Raw genomic sequence first — 19188 nt, forward strand, 5'->3', positions numbered from 1 at the left:
GTAGCGGAGTCGACATGGGGAGCCGCGGACATCGATCCCACGCCGTGAGGACGGTAAGTAATTCGATATCAGATACTTCGACTTCAGCTACGTTATTCACGTAGCTGAAGTTGCGTATCTTATATTGATTTTCCCCCATAGTGTAGACCTGCCCTGAATTAGTCCAAACAAAAAGGCTTACTGATATAACTCAAGAACTGTGTTAAGATCATACCCAGTAAAGGACTAAGTATGGAACCAGACATCAATGTACCCCAATTGAAGTGTTGGAAACTAGGCCTAATTGGTGGACAAGATAAAGAGGAGGTGGGCTGTTCCACCCATCACTCCCTTTTGAAGTCCTTAAAGAAAGAGACTTTGGCAGAAAAGTTGGCTACTGGAACAATCTTCACCCTTATGGCTTCCATCACCTCTGTCTCCTGGGACCTTGGGCCTTCGTCATCCTGATCCTAAGAGGTGTCTGAACTAGACCAGGCCGGAGAGAGCGTAGCAAGTGGAGGGTAGCAGTGGAGGTGCAGAATTCCCCCAGGAGTAAAGCAGGAAAGAGCAGTCTTTCTCCTCCACTTGCTACCTGCTTTCCCTAGGCGCCTGACTAGACTGGATGTAAACTACCTTGTGGATGTTACCACAGTAGAAAACACATTTGAAATATAGGTACATAGTCAGTATTCTTAATTTTCAGATACTAACATGATACGTGCATGCAAATAGGATAATCATATTCAGGAAACCATAACTTTTCCATTAACCCCTAACATGACATATTTTGTACAAGATTTGTTGTAATTACATAACAGTGGTAGCAACAATAATCTACATCATCATATTTTAATCATATAACGTCACAACCAGAACAACAGTTGTTACCATCTTTAATACCATCTAAGAGATGCTCAGACAAGGAGGATGGGGTTTTTTTTCCCTTCTAAAGACTCTTCAGCTAAAGGATGTTGTTAAAATGAAAGCCTTACTTTAATATTTTACATTTCAGATGCTTTAACTGTTTTTCCTTCTTAATTGTGTGTTCACCCAGGTACTAAACAGGCTGAGGTCTCTGTATACCAAACCCCAAACTCTATTTAAAATTGTTAAGTGTTGGACAGTTTTAGGGCTGTTTTGGATTCTTTGGGCCCCTTTATTCTATCTAACTTAATGATACAGATCTCTAGAAACTTCCACTCAAGAGCACAATACATCACAACTGATCAAAATATCATTTTCCTGGGTTCTACACTTTTGTTAACTTTTTCAAAACTGCTACATGACAAGCATATATGTTTTACTCATGCAGATCTGAGATTAGTTTTTTGACTCTTTAATTTACTAGACCTGAAATGATTCAAACACTGAGATTAATTTTTAAGTTTGATTTAAAATAGAAGCTGATAACTGACCTGGCATTTTCATATCTGTTGCCATTTTAGCTATGGTTTGTGAGACTAGCACTGCTGGTGAAGTTGAATCTTTTCCAAAATGCAGAATTGGAATTTGAACCATTTGGAAACCTGGACCAACCTGATCTGTACTATGAATATTACCCTCATGTATACCCAGGACGCAAAGGTAAAGCACTTGATTTATGCTATACTTTCATCTCAGCTGTGACCAATCTTCTCCTCATCGTTAAGTACACAGATTTCAAATAAGAAACCCAAGCTATCATCCATTTTTTAAATGGAGTGAACTTCTAGCTGCTGCTTAGAAGAAAATGACTAATGGTTATGCTAATGCATTTCTTATATTATAGAGAAAGGATAACAAGAGCTTTTAATATTGTAGGCAGGCATAGTTATGTATAATCCAGTACAGTAATATAGCATCTGTTCCAGAGTCACATGGTTTTAGTTGGTATTTTACCCTTAATTTAGTTATCACATTTTATATATAGTTTTTATCTAATTCACTAAGAATTAAAATAAATAAATAAAAATAAAAGGTGGTAGTATATATGTTTCTGGTGGGGAAGTGGGCAGATGTGCATTGACAAAGTCACGCAGAATGAGGAAAAAAGGATTCCTGGGTTAAAGTAAATTATCTCTTTTGCCTTTCCTTCCTAAACTCATTCAGTGTGCTGTGAACAGGCTAAATTTGCAGGAGTAATACACATTTTAAGAATTTAGTAGAGGAATAGGTAGTGAAGAAAGATTAAAAGGTAGCAAAAAAAAAAAAAGAAATATTGACTTATTCTTAATGCCAAAGGGGATAATATTATAAGCAGGTTACAAGCAGCTAAAAACAAAGTGACGTATTAACTATAGTATTGGTATTATAATTTTAAAATATAATACCACAATCTGGATAAAAGGAAAGTTTAATACCAATTACAATATGTAGAAAATGATAACCTGCTTCTCATACTGTACTACTTGTACCTTTTGTTCAGAGTATTCCAATGCTTTTCTTAAATCAAAGCTTTTTGCAACTGATTGAAAAATATTAGTTACTATAAGAAAAAGGTGTAAAATTAAACTGAACTAATCTGAGAATTAGAAATTGTTTTCATGAAAAAATACTAATCAAATATGATATTAACCACCTATTCAGTAATTAAATTTAAAAGGATATTTATAATAGGGATCACCCATGATCTTTAGACAAATCTGTGCTGCATGAAAAAATATTGCTAATATTTTAAGAAATCTCTGTCCTCGTGTTCATGCTGTCTCATTGAGGAGGTTCCATAAGTTTCAAGTATAACTGTTATAGTTCAAAAAGTGAACTTTTGCTAACTATATATAGGTTCTTTTCAGCGTTTTAAACTTTAATAACACCACAGCATTGGTGCTAGATGATCCCCAGATTTATCATAATTGTTCTTTATTTGAACAAAAAATTCTTGTCCAGTAATTCATAAACAATAAAGTAGTAAGAGAGAGGTTTTATGTTCTACTTGAACAATCTGGGGGAAAAAACATAATCTATTTCTCAAAGTGTTGAGAGTAGGGTTATTTGTAATATCACAGAGTTACAATCTATTGATCCACATTCTCCTTCACCCTGAGTATTAAATTTAAACTGGTTCTTGTTACTTAAAGTGGTTGCCATGTGGCAGCAGGATTTTAATTTTAAGTAGAGCCTAGCTCCTTTGTTCAGCACTACATGGGAAACCTCCTGTTCTTCTCTCTTACTAGGCATAGCAGCCTTCCCTAACTCCATGAGTTACTTTCCACAATATTCTAATTAATAGTTGATAGCCATTAGTTGCCAAGGAAGGATGTCAAGAATATCCAGGATCCTTCACATTTATAGAAGAAGATATTATTTAATGCAGTGCATTGTATGACTTTATTTCTTCCATTTAAGCCTCTCAGTAGACCAGCATGACCAAAAAAGACCAGTTTGGACTCAAGAGCCAACTCTCATAAGTGAGGGGCAATCACCAGACAGAGTAATTGACAGTGAACTTGGCAGAGATTCTGTGTAGCACCTTTAAAATGCATAAGACAACTCGCAGCACATCTTGTGTGGATTTGGGGGTAGCTATGGTGCCTTTAAGCCATCTATGAGCTCTTGCAGTCCTGGGCTGTTCTGAGGTTTGGAGAGGCCATTGATGCCATTGGAGGCCCAGAATCCCCACAGTGCTATAAGCTGTAGCTGTTTCCTTCTCAGCACCCTTCTACCCCAAGGTTTGCAAGAAGTTCCTTAGGAAGTGGCCTTCCCAAGTTCCTACACTAGGGGAATCCTCCCTAGCTGGATATGGAGCTTGTGGGGCCCCTTTTTGTCACTCTGGCTTTTTTAGGCTTCATAAAGGGGCTAGAGCGGGGATGAGGATCTCAGTCTTTATCTCCAAGCTTTCATACTTTCCATTTTTTTGTTTTTAGTTTTTTTACATTTTGATGCTTTACAGGTATTTTTCTTCTTTCTTGCTGTGTTCCTCAGGATGTGATGTTAGCAGTAAAGGTGATATGTTGACAACTTCTTCAGCTTTAAAAATAAGTAATTTTAGCCCAGAAAAAAGTGTCTATCGTTTGTGCCAACGCATGAGGACTTTTAGCCACAGGAGAGTTTCGAGTAGTATGCAGAATTTAGATAGTAGACTGTATATAGTAGGCTATTCGGCAGATATTGCATTGACTCCTCCTGAGACTGGATATGAAATACTCTGTTTCTGCAGTGCCATTACACCCAAGATCTGAAATGTCTTTCTCTAACAACAGCTTGTCATGAACTTCATACAATTTCTAAAATTGTCTGTGGTGGAAGTTGTGAACTGTCGGTGAGCATTCTATTTCAAGATTACATATCTGAGGTGCCAAAACCATAGAATGAAGATCTTACAGCAAGGAGATTTTGACCTCATGCCTCACTTCTTATTTACAGTAAGGCATATCAACCTGCCCTGTAATCTGATCGCCTCTAAATGAAATCAGATGAAGATTATATGGAGCTGACCTGCTTCTTATAAAGTATTGAGCTGAGTACTAGATTAAGGCTTGGAAGCACCTATCAAACCTTCATGACTCAAGTTTGAGTTGAGTTGTTTGCATATTTATACTTGCCTCTGGAAATTTCCACACATGCGTCCGACGAAGTGGGTATTCACCCACGAAAGCTCATGCTCCAATACGTTTGTTAGTCTATAAGGTGCCACAGAACTCTTTGCCGCTTTTACAAGTTTAAGAAGTGAACTACACTATCTTGCAGAGGAGATGAGACAGAGCAATTCTGATTCTGCCTTGAATTAAATTACACAGTGTTGGGATATGAATAAAAGGAAGATAGATTCTATGCATCATTAACCAGCTAATTTAAACGATGAACATAAATCATACATATATTTTAGCTAAAGTGCATGAACATGTATCCACAATACACTGCTGTTTTCTAATTTTTCTTCTAATTTTGTGGTGTAACACGCATAAAAGTAAGATTTTTTATTCACAATATATAGATGAAGCAAGTGATTAAAATGCACTTTAAGAAGAGTATATATACAAGTAACTTAAACAGATTAGTTTTAATACATTTATTTTAAATAGTGTGCATAATATCTACCCACTGAAAATATTAATAACAGGAAATTTAATAAATTACAAACTGAAACCATTTGCTTTTTATGCTCCAGCCAAGAAATGTTAAATATTTCTCTGGGCTGCTTTTAACATCCTTTGCTCCTGCAGAATTGGATAGGCTTGCAGCAGAATCAGGTTTTAGTTCTTACTTCCTAAATTTCCCTTCTCCTAATTTAGCTCCCACTTCCCATGGAACCCCACTGGACTCTGTCCTCTCCCTTATACACCCTATCTTGCATACTATTGCAGCTGATACTCACAAATCTACCTCTTTACTTCTAACTTGTCTCCTTCAATCCAGTCAGACATCTATCTTTGTCTCTGACATCTCGTCTTTGAATACCTTTGTATTACAGTAGTGCTTGGAATCCTCCAACTAAGATCAGGGCCTCATTCTGCTAGGCTGTATAAACATGTAGTCAGAGACTGTCCTTGCCTCAAAGAGCTTGCATTCTAAGTAGATGACAGAGAGAAGGTGGAAGAAAAAATCTCTGTCAATTAAACTTAATATGGCCAATGTGAACCTCTCATATGTTCTCTGAAGCTCACCAGGTCTCTCAGTTTTCTATCACTGTTGACAACGCTACCAGTGATGCCAGCCTTGTTGTCCCATATGACAGTTTAGGAATATGTTGTCCCTCAAGGGTATAACTAGGAAATCAATGCTCTCATGGCCAGGTGAACTCTGGGGAAAACATGTTTAAGCAACTCTGGGCTCAGAAGGTGTGTCGCACTGGAGTAGGGGGTCTAGACAGCTGGACTACAAGGATCCCATTGCTCAGGAAGGGTGTCATACACAGGGTCTGCAGCTGGGAGTGTGATTGAGAGACCAAAGCTAGAAACAGTGATCAGTCACTAATAGTACTGGCCAGAAAACAAGAATTTGGTTTCACAAAAAATGTTGAGGTTTTTATTTTTTTTATTCCAGTGCGGAAGGAAGTAATTTTTGTTGTAATTTTTTCAAAAAACATATGAGTGAGACCCCCACCCAAGAATAGCCAGTAGCCCATGTGTTAGGGCACCCACCTGGGTTGTGAGAAACTCAGGTCCAAGTCTGAATGAGGCAGAGTAGGGACTTGAACCTGCATCTTCTACATCCCAAGCAAGTGCCCCAATCAGCAGACTATCAAGTCAGTTTCTTTTTGTGGCCCAATGAGTATTTAATTGTTTGTATAACATGGAACAGCTTCAACTGGAGAGACTGAGTCTGTAGCCTAGAATATAGGAAGCCCAGGTTCAAATCCCTGCTCCAAATTGGGCACATAAGGAATTTGAACATGAGTCTCCCCCATCCCTGGTGAATGCCATAATCAGTGGGTTGTTGGCTATTTTGGAGTGGGTTTTTCTTTCTTTGTGTTACTTTTAAGTAAATCTGCATTTTTCAATTTAAAACGTTTCAAAAAATTTCTGACCAGCTCTAGTCACTATTCAGAGCTTAGAAGCACATGGGATTCAGTGGTTGGATTCTATCACAACAGATTGGTATATGTCCAGAGAGCAGGACTGTGCCAAGTTGTGATGCCACATTAATCTGATCTTCCCACAGTCATGTCCACGTTTTTGTCTGTGTTGCCCTCTATGCATGGAACCTCCATCTGGAGCTAATATGCTAGGTCACTACTCTGTTCAAATTCCTCCTTAAAACTCACTATCCGCAGTAACCAGGGAGTAACAGGAGAGACGTTGGTGGATAGTTTATGCGGTTAAAATAAAAACTACCAATATATGTGGCAACCTTTGCCCTGGCCATTCTGCTTGTATGCTTCATCCCCTTTCTCCATCTTCAGTCTGTTTTCTCAAAAAGAACAGGAGTACTTGTGGCACCTTAGAGACTAACAAATTTATTTCAGCATGAGCTTTCGTGAGCTACAGCTCACTTCTTCGAATGCATAGAATGGAACACACAGACATGAGATATTTATACATACAGAGAACATGAAAAGGTGTGACACCATCATAGGACCTAATCACATCAGCCACCCCATCAGGGGCTCATACACCTGCACATCTACCAACGTGATATGTGCCAGCAATGCCCCTCTGCCATGTACATTGGCCAAACCGGACAGTCTCTACGCAAAAGAATAAATGGACACAAATCTGACATCAGGAATTATAACATTCAAAAACCAGTGGGAGAACACTTCAGCCTCTCTAACCATTCAGTGACAGACTTGAAGGTGGCAGTTTTGCAACAAAAAAACTTCAAAAACAGACTCCAAAGAGAGACTGCTGAACTCGAATTAATATGCAAATTAGATACAATTAACTCAGGCCTAAACAGAGACTGGGAATGGTTGGGTCATTACACTAATTGAATCTATTTCCCTATGTTAAGTTCTCCTCACACCTTCTATGGGTCATCTTAATTATCACTTCACAAGGTTTTTTTTTTCTCCTGCTGATGGTAGCTCATCTCAATTGATTAGACTTTTCCTGTTGGTATGCATACCTTAAATTATATCCTTGCCATAGTATTCTATAGGAAGATTGAAAAACCTGTACATTCTACTGCTGATGGAAATGTCTATCCAGCCAGAAGGTTGTGATACAGCAGGAGCTGCCTGTTCCTCCTCTTGGACCCTTTTCCCTCCTGGCTGCTTTTAGCTGTTAAAGGGAGAAGAAGGAAGTTAGCCACTATTTGGGAAGTGGCTACAGCTCTGACTTTATAAGCCACAGAATTTCAGGATGGTCATAGATAAAAAAACGAAAAGACAAAATATACAGGCATCATTGCACCCCAGTTAGAGAACAAAGGAGAGGCTGTAAGCAGTGACTTTAGCATGGTGGGGGGCTCAGGAGGGAGGCTGGTTGGGCCTGGGGTGGTAGGAGAGTTAGAAGAACTTTTGAATGAATGCTTGGGGGGATGTTCATTCACATACTGTATGTACCTGTTTGTGCTTAGGGGAGTGAAAGAACCACATCTGAGCGTGGCCCTTGCACAGCGGGATGGGAGGTTCTTTGTATTGTCTTCCCCACCTACTTTGTGCACTTGTGTGGAGCTGAGGACAGTCAAATGCTACTTTTTCCCCCCTTTCAGTTGCCAAGATAGAGTCATCTTAATGTAAATACTTGCTGCTGCATTGTTAATCCTGTAGACAATAAGTATAAGCAGCAATGAAAGTATACACTCCTTATTTACATAGTCAATAGATGTAAGCTAAGGAGTGAATTTCAAAGACTGGTAGAGACCATCTAACTTCTAACATTTTTAAGCCTAGGGAATTTCTTTTCACTTAGTTTTTTCTTTATATCAAGACAAATAAATGTGATATATGATTCAGGTGGCTGAGACAAATGTTGCTGTAGCAATATTAACTTTTGCAAACCCTGCAAATTTTGATCAGAATTTTCAGAAAGCCTCACAGCAATGGGTGCTGCTGAGTTCTTTTGAAGATCTCTCCCTTTGATTTTACAGGCCCAATCCTGTGATGTACTGAGAGCCCTCCACTCCCATTGCTGAGGATGCTAGTTACCAAAGCAATGCTCAGCACTTTGCACAATGTGGCCCCACAGTATATTTAGTTTTACACAATAGCTGTTTAAGTGCCAATACCATTTTCACATGAAAAGGAATTCATGCCCTTAGAAACTAAATTTTATTTCACACCAACATAAGTCATAGAAATGTAGGACCAGAAGGGACCTCAATAAGTGATCTATTCCAGTCCCCTGCACTGAGACAAGATTAAGTATTATCTGGAATATAATCTGGAGTTACTCTGATAAACCCAACGAGTTTCAACTTGTTCATACTTGTGTAACTCAGATCAGGACTGGCCCTAATTTATTTATTTTACAGAAAGGATTTTAGCAGTTTCAGTCTGTTCAGCACACATTACTTTCAAGTTTCTTATTCACGAGGGACATTTTTGATATATTTATTGGCAGGATTCCTTCACTCATCTTGACTTGTTTAATTCTTGATGTTTATGAATTATTTCTTTTTTTAATGACAGGTTTCAGAGTAGCAGCCATGTCAGTCTGTATCCGCAAAAAGAACAGGAGTACTTGTGGCACCTTAGAGACTAACAAATTTATTTCAGCATGAGCTTTCGTGAGCTACAGCTCACTTCTTCGGATGCATAGAATGGAACACACAGACATGTACATTGGCCAAACCGGACAGTCTCCACGCAAAAGAATAAATGGACACAAATCTGACATCAGGAATCATACCATTCAAAAACCAGTGGGAGAACACTTCAGCCTCTCTAACCACTCAGTGACAGACTTGAAGGTGGCAGTTTTGCAACAAAAAAACTTCAAAAACAGACTCCAAAGAGAGACTGCTGAACTCGAATTAATATGCAAATTAGATACAGTTAACTCAGGCCTAAACAGAGACTGGGAATGGTTGGGTCATTACAATAATTGAATCTATTTCCCTATGTTAAGTTCTCCTCACACCTTCTATGGGTCATCTTAATTATCACTTCAAAAGGTGTTTTTTTTCTCCTGCTGATGATAGCTCATCTCAATTGATTAGACTCTTCCTGTTGGTATGCATACTTCCACCTTTTCATGTTCTCTGTATGTATAAATATCTCCTGTCTGTGTGTTCCATTCTATGCATCTGAAGAAGTGAGCTGTAGCTCACGAAAGCTCATGCTGAAATAAATTTGTTAGTCTCTATGGTGCCACAAGTACTCCTGTTCTTTTTGCGGATACAGACTAACATGGCTGCTACTCTGAAATCTGTTTTCTGTATTTCAGAGTGTAAACTCTTTTGTTCCTGTACTGCTACATTCTTCTGTGGTTGAGGCCTGAAGAAGAGCTCTGTGGAGCTCGAAGCCTTGTCTCTTTCACCAACAGAAGTTAGTCCAATCAAAGATATTACCTTACCCACCCTGAGTCCCTCATATCCCGGGACCAACAGATCTACAACAACACTGCAAACATTCTTCTGTGGCGCTTTCCAAAGTGACTGGTGGTACATTTGGCCAACAGTAAATCCAGTTAAACAAAAATGTGTTTGTGTGGATTATTACCCCCATTTGTGAACCAGAGCAGATGCTTGTTTCAGGAACAAGTTTTGGTCTCTGTAATTACTATTCCTTAACCCTGTTGGAATTGCTACTGTCTGCTAATCTATAGAGGGATCTGCCGAGGCAATTTCATTAGGGAAGAAAGGAAGGCTATTTTGTCTGTAATCAGAGTTCTCTGAATATGTTGCCTCCGCAAATACATACTGATACCCCATAATCCCCTTTTCTTGGAATCTGCAAACAGCCTTGAGGCTGAAGAGAACAGAGAAGATGACTTGAATCTGGCCTTTATAATTGCAGTTGGAATGTTCAGATTTACAGTCCGTACATGTGAGCTCCTAATAAATTTACTGGTTTTGAATTGTTTTGTGCTTGGCAAGACATGGTGTGCAACCTCCTACACAGTGGTTCTGTGGAGGCAATGTAATCCTATAGAACTCTGTTGTCAGTTGGCTTGTGTCTGTATGTTGTTCCCATGTGCTGTCCCAGTGGTAGCTGGTTTAGTAGACCAAGTGCTGAAGACTGGAGTGTCGTTGCCTCAGTAGCGCTGTTCATGCTGTCCAGTGCTTCTGTCCTTGAAGCTCCAATGTTATCACTATTAACAGCAGATAAGGCAGCCTGCTCATTCAGCAAATATTGATGTTACTCATAAAGACCCCAGGCACGGTTTGGTGACAAAGACACTTGGCCAGGTTTATTCCCTCCTAGGCACAATATTAGTGCCCGGGCTCTATGGTTACAGGCAGGCTAATACATGAGTGCCTCGTAGCAAGGAGAGGCTCAGTCAGCAGTTGGAATTTCTGCTGTCCCCAGGGCCACACAAAGGATAAAGTCTAAGTACCCCAACATTTATAGGCTGAGACAAACAACTGGAAAACACAACTTACCTGCCACCTTATATATTTCATGCTATCTGTTACCTCTCCTTGTTCCTGATATCTTGAACAAAACATCCCTATTCATTATTCTGTTAAACCATCTTATCTTGTACTATATTGGTGTGTAGCTATACTAGCATTGAAATATATTTATGTAAATATCTAATACTTAATACACTAGCAACAACTCCACCAAATTCATAAACTTATAACCATCTACTTTAATACTTGGCCTAGCTTTAATTCACGGCCTCTGATTCAGGCCTCAGATCTTGTGCCAAGCCCAGTGCTCCAGACTCTCTTTCTCTAATACAAACTCTAGCCTAACTTCCCCTGTGATATGGCATGCCCCTTTTCCCTTTTTTAGAATTAATCTTACTCTATCTCAAACTACTTTTCTGTAGACACACATCTGTTGGAGTCTTTCTTTTATGCCTACTGCTGTAGCATCTACATAATTATCCCCAGCTTTTCTAGTTTACCCCTTATTTTCTTGTCTCCTTTCTCAGCTGTTTCCTGCACTGATATCTTTTGTGTATAGTATGACTGTCACTAACTTTCCTCATAGGTGTCCTTATTTTTAAAGTAAATTTTCAGCTCCGTTTATAAAATACTTGTCTTTTCAAATTGTTTGAGTGGCCACATGCATTCATGCAGGTAAGATTTATACACATACAAAGAAATCCAGAAGTCTGCAGCTTGTGGAATAGAATAGCATCTGAAAAGAAACAAATTTGTTTACTTGGATTGCTTTCTTTCAAGGTACCAGCCAGTCATTTCAATAAATTATCTAAAACCATATCTGTTCTGTTTTAAAAAGAAAAAAATCCATACGCTGAATGTTCTGGGAATTTATTACATTTCTTAGGCCATGTCTACACTTACCAGGGATTGATGCTACTGCGATCTATTGAAGACCCACTACATTGACCACAGAGCGCTCTCCGGTCGACTCCAGTACTCCACCAGAACAAGAGCATCTCTCGTCAACGCAGTGCGGTGTAGACACCGCAGTAAGTCAACCTAAGCTATGTCGACTCCACCTTCGTTAGTCACATAGCTGTAGTAGTGTAACTTAGGTTGACTGACTCCAGTAGTGTAGACAAGGCCTTAGTCTTTGAAATCTTAAAAAATTGTAAACTGAAAAGGGAAACACACTAACCTGTTTTCTTATAGTTAATACTTTGGACCTGGTTCCAGAGATTATTTTGGTAAAAGAGAACATTAGTGTAGGTAAGAAATCAAGTTTGATATGAGGAGACATTTTAAGGTGAAATAAGATAACCCACCTATGTTGCCTATATTTGACCTGCTGATTCAGAATATCTAGAATATTAACACTATCTCCAGGAGTAAAAATAGTCTCTAGAAAACTTGCCTCCTGCCACAGTCTTACGTGTAATACACAACTTCAAATATTTTGGAACCTATCACACATTGTCTAAGCTGGAGAAAGAGGTAAACGTTGTTTGAAAGCTGTTGACAGTTATTTTTATTTCTAATTCTATACTTTTAATGTGACTAGCTTTTAAACTAAAGTTAGTTACAGAAAATAGTTTGATATATTTTGAGAGACCACATCTAGAAATACAAACAAGTGATTTTAATGTGTACTGCACAATATTAACGAATAACTATAGTTTGTTATAATCAGACTTTATTCTTAGAGTTTCTCTGCATTAATACAGGAAGAGTTTTCATTTTACTGTCCACAGTTGCAAGTTTAGCTACAAGGAGACTTGATTGTTCGGTCCAGAATTCAATAGCTGATAGTGTACAGAAAGGTCATCCTTGCGAGACATTTTCTTCTGGGGAGAGAGGAACATAAAGAGGTCTGTTTTGCTCTTCTTTCTGCCTTGTAACAGCTAATGAAAGTAGGCTAGGTATTTGGGCAATGAGCTGTCTTCGAAATTGCTGCCTGCATGTCTGCTTTATATAATGCACTGGGGCATCTGAGGCTGAATATTTGTCATGGCTTTCGTGAGACATGGATTATATGATTTTTCATGGGGTTGTGGTTTTTCGTTTGTGTGTACACAACCTACGCTATTATTATACATAGCGGTTGTGTCTGTGTTCATCACAATAACAGCTTATAAAGCCATTGGCAATAATAGAGGTCTTTTTCCATTTCTGTTTCCTAAATTTCTATGAGAGGATTGATAGACAAGATTTCAATTGCTATCCAATTCACACATGGGATGATTTGGACTTGTTTCTGGTTAATAGACTATTGAAAATTAACATTATCTGTTACATTAAATTTAAACTCTAAATTAAAATATCTGTTTGAATGTTGTAAATGCTACAGAAATTGAAGATAATATATCTTGTGTGTTCTCCCAAATTCACAACACAGATAGAAGGGGTGGGAGGCTGACCTACTAAAGTTCTTTTGCATGCACAATTCATTACCGTCTATCTTTTATCTTCCTTCCAGTGTTATCATTTTTCTTATTCCTATGAAATAAAATCAGCCACCGAGTCCCCCATTGTCTTGTGTGGGCTTGTGGAAAGTTAAATGTAGATGCTAACTAAGGAACATGTTCTTCAATATTTTATTGTAGGAGTTCGAGAAACTGACTTCATACTGTGCACCTTCTCATGAACTATGTTACTAATCTTAGTACAAGTACTTGGATTTTCAAGTTGCAGCTGTATTGTAGCCCTAGGATGATACTTCTGGGTGACTAGTGAAGGTGGAAAATCTTACTGTGCATGTACACACACACAGAGAGAGAGAATGGTGTGAGTCTAAACAGTCCTCACCCATTATTCTAGCGATTTTTGCTTTTGCTCCCTGTAACTAGGATATGTTCCCTTTGTGTCTGCATTCCTATCCAAGAATAGTTTGAGGTTTTAATAGAAAGTAGGGCTGCCAATTAATTGTCGTTAACTCAAAACAAATTAACTTGATTAAAAAAATTAGTCACAATTAATCGCAGTTTTAATTGCACTTAATAATAGAATACCAATTTAAATTTATTATAACTATTTTGGAAGTTTTTCTACATTTTCAAATGTATTGATTTCAGTTACAACACAGAATACAAAGTGTACAGTTCTCACTTTATATTATTATTTTATTACAAATATTTGCACTGTAAAAAAGAAACAAAATAAATTGTATTTTCAATTCACCTCAGGCAAGTACTGTAGTGCAATCTCTTTATCTGGGAAATGCAACTTATAAATGTAGATTTGTTTTGTTTGTTACATAACTGCACTCAAAAATAAAACAATGTAAAACTTTAGAACCTACCTGTCCACTCAGTCCTAGTTCTTGTTCAGCCAATCACTAAGACAAACAAGTTATTTTTACATTTATGGGAGATAATGCTGCCCACTTCTTATTTACGGTGTCACCTGAAAGTGAGAATAGGCATTCACATGCCACTTTAGTAGCCAGCATTGCAAGGTATTTACGTACCAGATATGCTAAACATTCGTATGTCCTCTTTGTGCTTTGGGCACCAATACGCTAACCTGTAAAGTAACTCATAGAATCATAGAATATCAGGGTTGGAAGGGACCTCAGGAGGTCATCTAGTCCAACCCCCTGCTCAAAGCTATTGAAAAGTCCCTTGTGCTGATTTCTTGTGTGGGACATAATATATACTAGGGGAAATTGCACCTGGTAAGTACATGCAATCGCAAAGAAGCTACAGAAGATCTAACAGGAAACTTGCTGTATGCCTCTTTGTCACAGAGGCACATTTATTTTCTGTGCCTACATTTATTCAGAGTTTTTGGCCAATAACTGGTGAATGTATATTACAAAAATGTGTCATGTCACTCTTACTGCAGAGAATTGCATGTAACTCATGCCTGAGTTCTTCTGGAACCTCTGCTCCCAGATGGGCTCCAAAAAGACTAGTTTGGAGGGGCGTGGAGCAAAACAGAAGATCACTGTGAGTTGGGAAACTAAAGATCCACGCAGTCACACAGCAAATGTGCTGCTGCATCTGCCGGTGAAGTGGCAGCTGACTGCTTGAAAGCCCCCTGCTTTTCTGCCTTGCTCTTGTGTGGCCCCAAAGTAGCTGAGTATGTGGAACAACTCAGTTGTACAGGGTTGAAGGTTCAGAGAGCAGCCTTCTGGCCCAAGCTTCTTTTCCCTATTTTTGTGGCTTGGCTCAGTTTTATATGGTATTGGTGGATGTCCATCAACAAATAACCTTCTGGTGAATGGGTGAATTGAAGTGAGATTGGAGCTACCACAGAGTTGTGAGGGAATAGGGAGTAGGAGAAAAGGCATGGGTAGGTAAGAAACAGAATAAGTGGGGAAGGATAACAACGAAAAAAGAACAGACAGAAAAGGAAAAGTGAGAGAGAAAACACAGTAAAAAGAGATGGCAGAAGCTGTATCAGCATGTGGGTAGCAGACATTTGCTAATCCATTCCACAGGTAAATTTCACCCCCCCCCCCCCAAAAGTGGAACCATTGTTATATATGGTGTCAACATTCCCATCTGTTGCAACATGTAATGCAGTTGTGGCAGACCTCCAGCGTTAGCAGAGTTCATCCCACAAGCCCATGATGATGGCAGGAAACATTCTAAAACCTCTAGCAGTGCTGGAGAAGTTCGCCAGCTATTTGCGTTGTGTGACAGACCTTTACTGTCCCTTTAAATTTGTGTATTTTGATACTCAACCTTTATCTTGTTTTGTCTTTGAATAAATCTGCTTATACAGCATTTCACAAATTGTGGTTAACACCAGGTGGTTCAGGGTGGGTATATTTGCCTGTTTGTTAATTTATGCAGCACCATAGCAAAAGGGTAAGTTATGTAGTCACTTGTATGTCTGCTTAGTCTAATTACACGACACTTGTATTATATGGCACTCTTTAGAAGTGAGCAACCAAAAGTGGAGATTGGTTACTCGCTTCCAAATTCTAGCATGCTATGTAATTTCAGTGGAGAAAAATTATGATGGTCACCAATGGTAAGAGATCCACAGTTATTTCTGTCCTGCCATCTTCCTATTTCTTTATCTTTCTTCCAGCTTCATTATCCTCCAGACCTTTGAAAAAGTATTTTTGCAAGATTTCCAAACTACCTCTCAACTCATAACTTATATGTATCAAGTCTGTTTGGTGTGGGTACTATAAGTGCCTAAATCCCATTTTCAAAAATGGCAGGCATTTGGGGAGCCTAAATCTCATTGAAAGTCTTTGGGACTTAGGAGCCCAAGTGACTAAGGGATTGTCTACAAAGTGGAATAATGTGTACTACGGGGGGGGTGATTTCTAAAGCGCACTAATGTGTGTTATGCATTAATTGGTCTGTACAGACCCTGCTGATGCACACTAAAGGTTCCCTAGTGCTCTTTAATGTATTATTGTTTCAAATAGCACTGCACTAACTTTAGGAATCTTTAGTGTGCACCAGCAGGGCCTGCACAGACCAGTTAAGGCACAACACATTAGTGTGCTTTAGAAATCACACCCTCATAGTGCGCATTTACCCACTGTGTAGGCAAGCCCTAAGTCACTTCTGAAAATGGGCTTTAGGCTCTTTTGAAAATTGTGCCTATGTCTCCATATAAACTTGTGCACTTCCAAGTATACTGTTGGAGCTAAATAATTTGTATTTTTTTTCTCTCTCCTTTTGCTTTCTCTTTTTTCCCTGTCCTTTTTTGTCTTTCCTTCTCCCCACTCCCTCCTTTTAGTTTTCTGTATTTCCTCCTTACAAGGATGCTTGTTTTGTTATACAGCCTTTCTAGGTGGAAAATGTTTAGTACATAGGAAGATTATAGAAAGGTATGAAAGAAATGGTACAGATCCAAAATGACTTCTGGAGACTAGGATTAGTAATTTTCCTTCTGTATCAAAGGTTTTCTTGCAGAGGAAATTCATTAGGATCACATCGATAATCTTAAATAGTTTCTCTTCTCAGTGAGCTCCATAGCCTAGTTAAGCACTAATTTGATGATTGCTGCTGGTATTTGCCACCCAAGATGCATTTGGGCAGGCTGTAGAAAGCAGATCGGGATGCATATCTAGGCATTTTGGGTGTGAAGGGGAAGCACTCACACTTAATTGCCAGCCGTCGAAATCCTCATTTTTCTGGTCTAGAACTGTTGCAGCTAGATTCTGGTCTCTCATTTTAAAGTTGGTGATTGGCATCAGGTGGTGTTTTGTTATGACACCTGTCAAAATATGCAGCTGTTCTTACTGGAACGTGAATTGGAATGTTTGGCCTTAACAAATTTTACCTGATCTTACTGGTTGTTCCATCTGTTCCAAGGTCTTTGGATTATCTATCTTGCTTTTAAGAGAGATTTATTTTTTTCTGGTACCATTCAATTTTGCCTTCTTTTATGCTGTTAATATATATTAAAGGGACAATGCCAACTTGAAAATTATATTTTCTGAAAATGTTGTACCTACTATAATTAAAAGTAACACCTAAGGTAACTCACTAGGAAAAAAGTAACAAAATAAATTCCCATTGTCTATACTTTTTACTGTACACAAAGCTGCTTTAAGAACCCCAAAGGCTATCAACAGGGTTTAAATTTAGGGACCTTCAGTATGAAGACCACCAGCACTTGAGTTAAAGGAGAACTCCAGTAGCTTGCAGTAGAAGTAGGCTGTTCTCTTTTGTTCATTAGCTTTCCAAGTGAGTAATACTGTCAGTGTTACTTTCACTGTTCTGCTGGATAGCCAGTCAATTTCCCCCTTGCTGAGAAAAACCTTATACACATCAACTGGAGAGTAGAAAACTCTTTTAACAATATTTATGCATTTGAATTTCAGGACATACTATTTGTTTTTATATACTTCTATATGGATGTGTACTTGTTATTTGATCAGCATCAGTGTATTCAGTATAGAACTGAATAATATATAATAGAGGACCTGGTCTCTACCCAAAGGAGTTTATAATCAAAGTCTCCGATCTTGCAAAGGGCTGCACACAGCTAGTCCTCGATTTGTACATCACATCCCTTTGCCTAGTGGGATTCCACCTGGATGTATGTGTCCACCTATGTAAGGGCCCTCTGCAAGGCCGGGCTTAAGTTAGGCAAAACAGTTCAGACCACAGAACAGCAGGTAACCAAGTACAGGGAACACTTTTACGCAATATAGTTGACACTTAATTCTGTAGAATCCAAGGCTGGGAAAGGCCATTGTGATCATCTAGTCTGACCTCCTGTATAATACAGGCCAGAGAACTTCCTCAAAATAATTCCTGGAATATATCTTTTTAGAAAAACATCCAATCTTGATTTTGAAATTGTCAGTGAAGAATAGTTCACCATGACCTTTGTTAAATTGTACCAATGGTTGATTAATTATGTAATATAGCCCATTTATTTCTGCCATAGATTAGCATTAATATACTCAGTCTCCTTCTTGCTTTCTCTTTTCCCATGTAATCCCTTGGTTATTGAAGCAAATATATTCCCTTTTCCTGTCTTTGATCCATAGGCTTATGAGATTAAATTTCATATGCTGAATTCTATAATCCATTTATCAGACCTTTATAATACTATTGTTATTGAGAGGTTATAATAATCAGCAAATATAATTGCTGCTTCTCATTTTGGTTCCAGGTAATTGAAACAATGTATAAAAACAAAAATAACAATCTTTTCTCCATACTGATACACTCTCTGCCAGTCACCTCTTCCATTTTGAAATACTTCTATTCAAAAGCACCCAGTGTTTTCAACATGCAAATGATTACTTCATCCATTCACACTGCTCACTTTCCCCAACTCTTGTACCACAACTACTGCCCTATTCGAGGAAGGATGGTGTTATGATTATGGCAGTAGACTCAGAGCCCAGACTCTGTGGCTTGCCCCAATTGTATTGTCTGTTTAGATTGTAAGCTCTTCGGGGAAAGATTTGTCTCTTGCTATTTTCTTTTATGGTACCTAGCAAAATGTGGCCACAGTCTTGGTTGGCGCATATAGTCATTGTATGTAAATTTCATATCTGAATGTTAACATTATGTCTGTGGTATTTCCGTGCACCTCATACATTGTTGCACAACATTGATTTTCTTTGGTCCTCAAATTAAATATAGCAAGAAACTCTGATTAAATTTGGGAAGTGGTTTCCATTCTGAGCCCATTTATTCAATCATTCAGAACTTCCTGAAACTTTCAAATCTTGGGCTGAAATTTTCTATTACTTGATTTCTACCTGAAAGTTTTGGATAGTTTCAACAAAACGGTTCAAATGCTTTAAAGCAAACGAAGCATGGGAAAAAATACTGTACCCATTATAAAATAATAATTTTTGTAACTTTGTTGCTTAGTAATGTAATACTAATGCAGAAATGATTGAAATTTACC

The 19188-nt window shown here is 38.4% G+C and overlaps 1 protein-coding gene across 2 annotated transcripts in view; it reads left to right on the forward strand.

Moving 5' to 3' along the window:
* Positions 1-19188, forward strand: part of TRAPPC12 (trafficking protein particle complex subunit 12) — a 94283-nt gene that overhangs the window by 34393 nt on the left and 40702 nt on the right. For both annotated transcript variants that reach the window (XR_005596154.1, XM_039530229.1), the window contains exon 5: positions 1425-1563. Coding sequence is in view for 1 of the 2 variants with exons in the window: in XM_039530229.1 (XP_039386163.1) it covers positions 1425-1563 (139 nt within the window). In the remaining variant the exon portion in view is untranslated. The remainder of the gene's footprint in view (positions 1-1424; positions 1564-19188) is intronic.

The sequence above is a fragment of the Mauremys reevesii genome, linkage group 3, assembly GCF_016161935.1.
Source record: "Mauremys reevesii isolate NIE-2019 linkage group 3, ASM1616193v1, whole genome shotgun sequence".
Lineage (NCBI taxonomy): Eukaryota > Metazoa > Chordata > Testudines > Geoemydidae > Mauremys > Mauremys reevesii.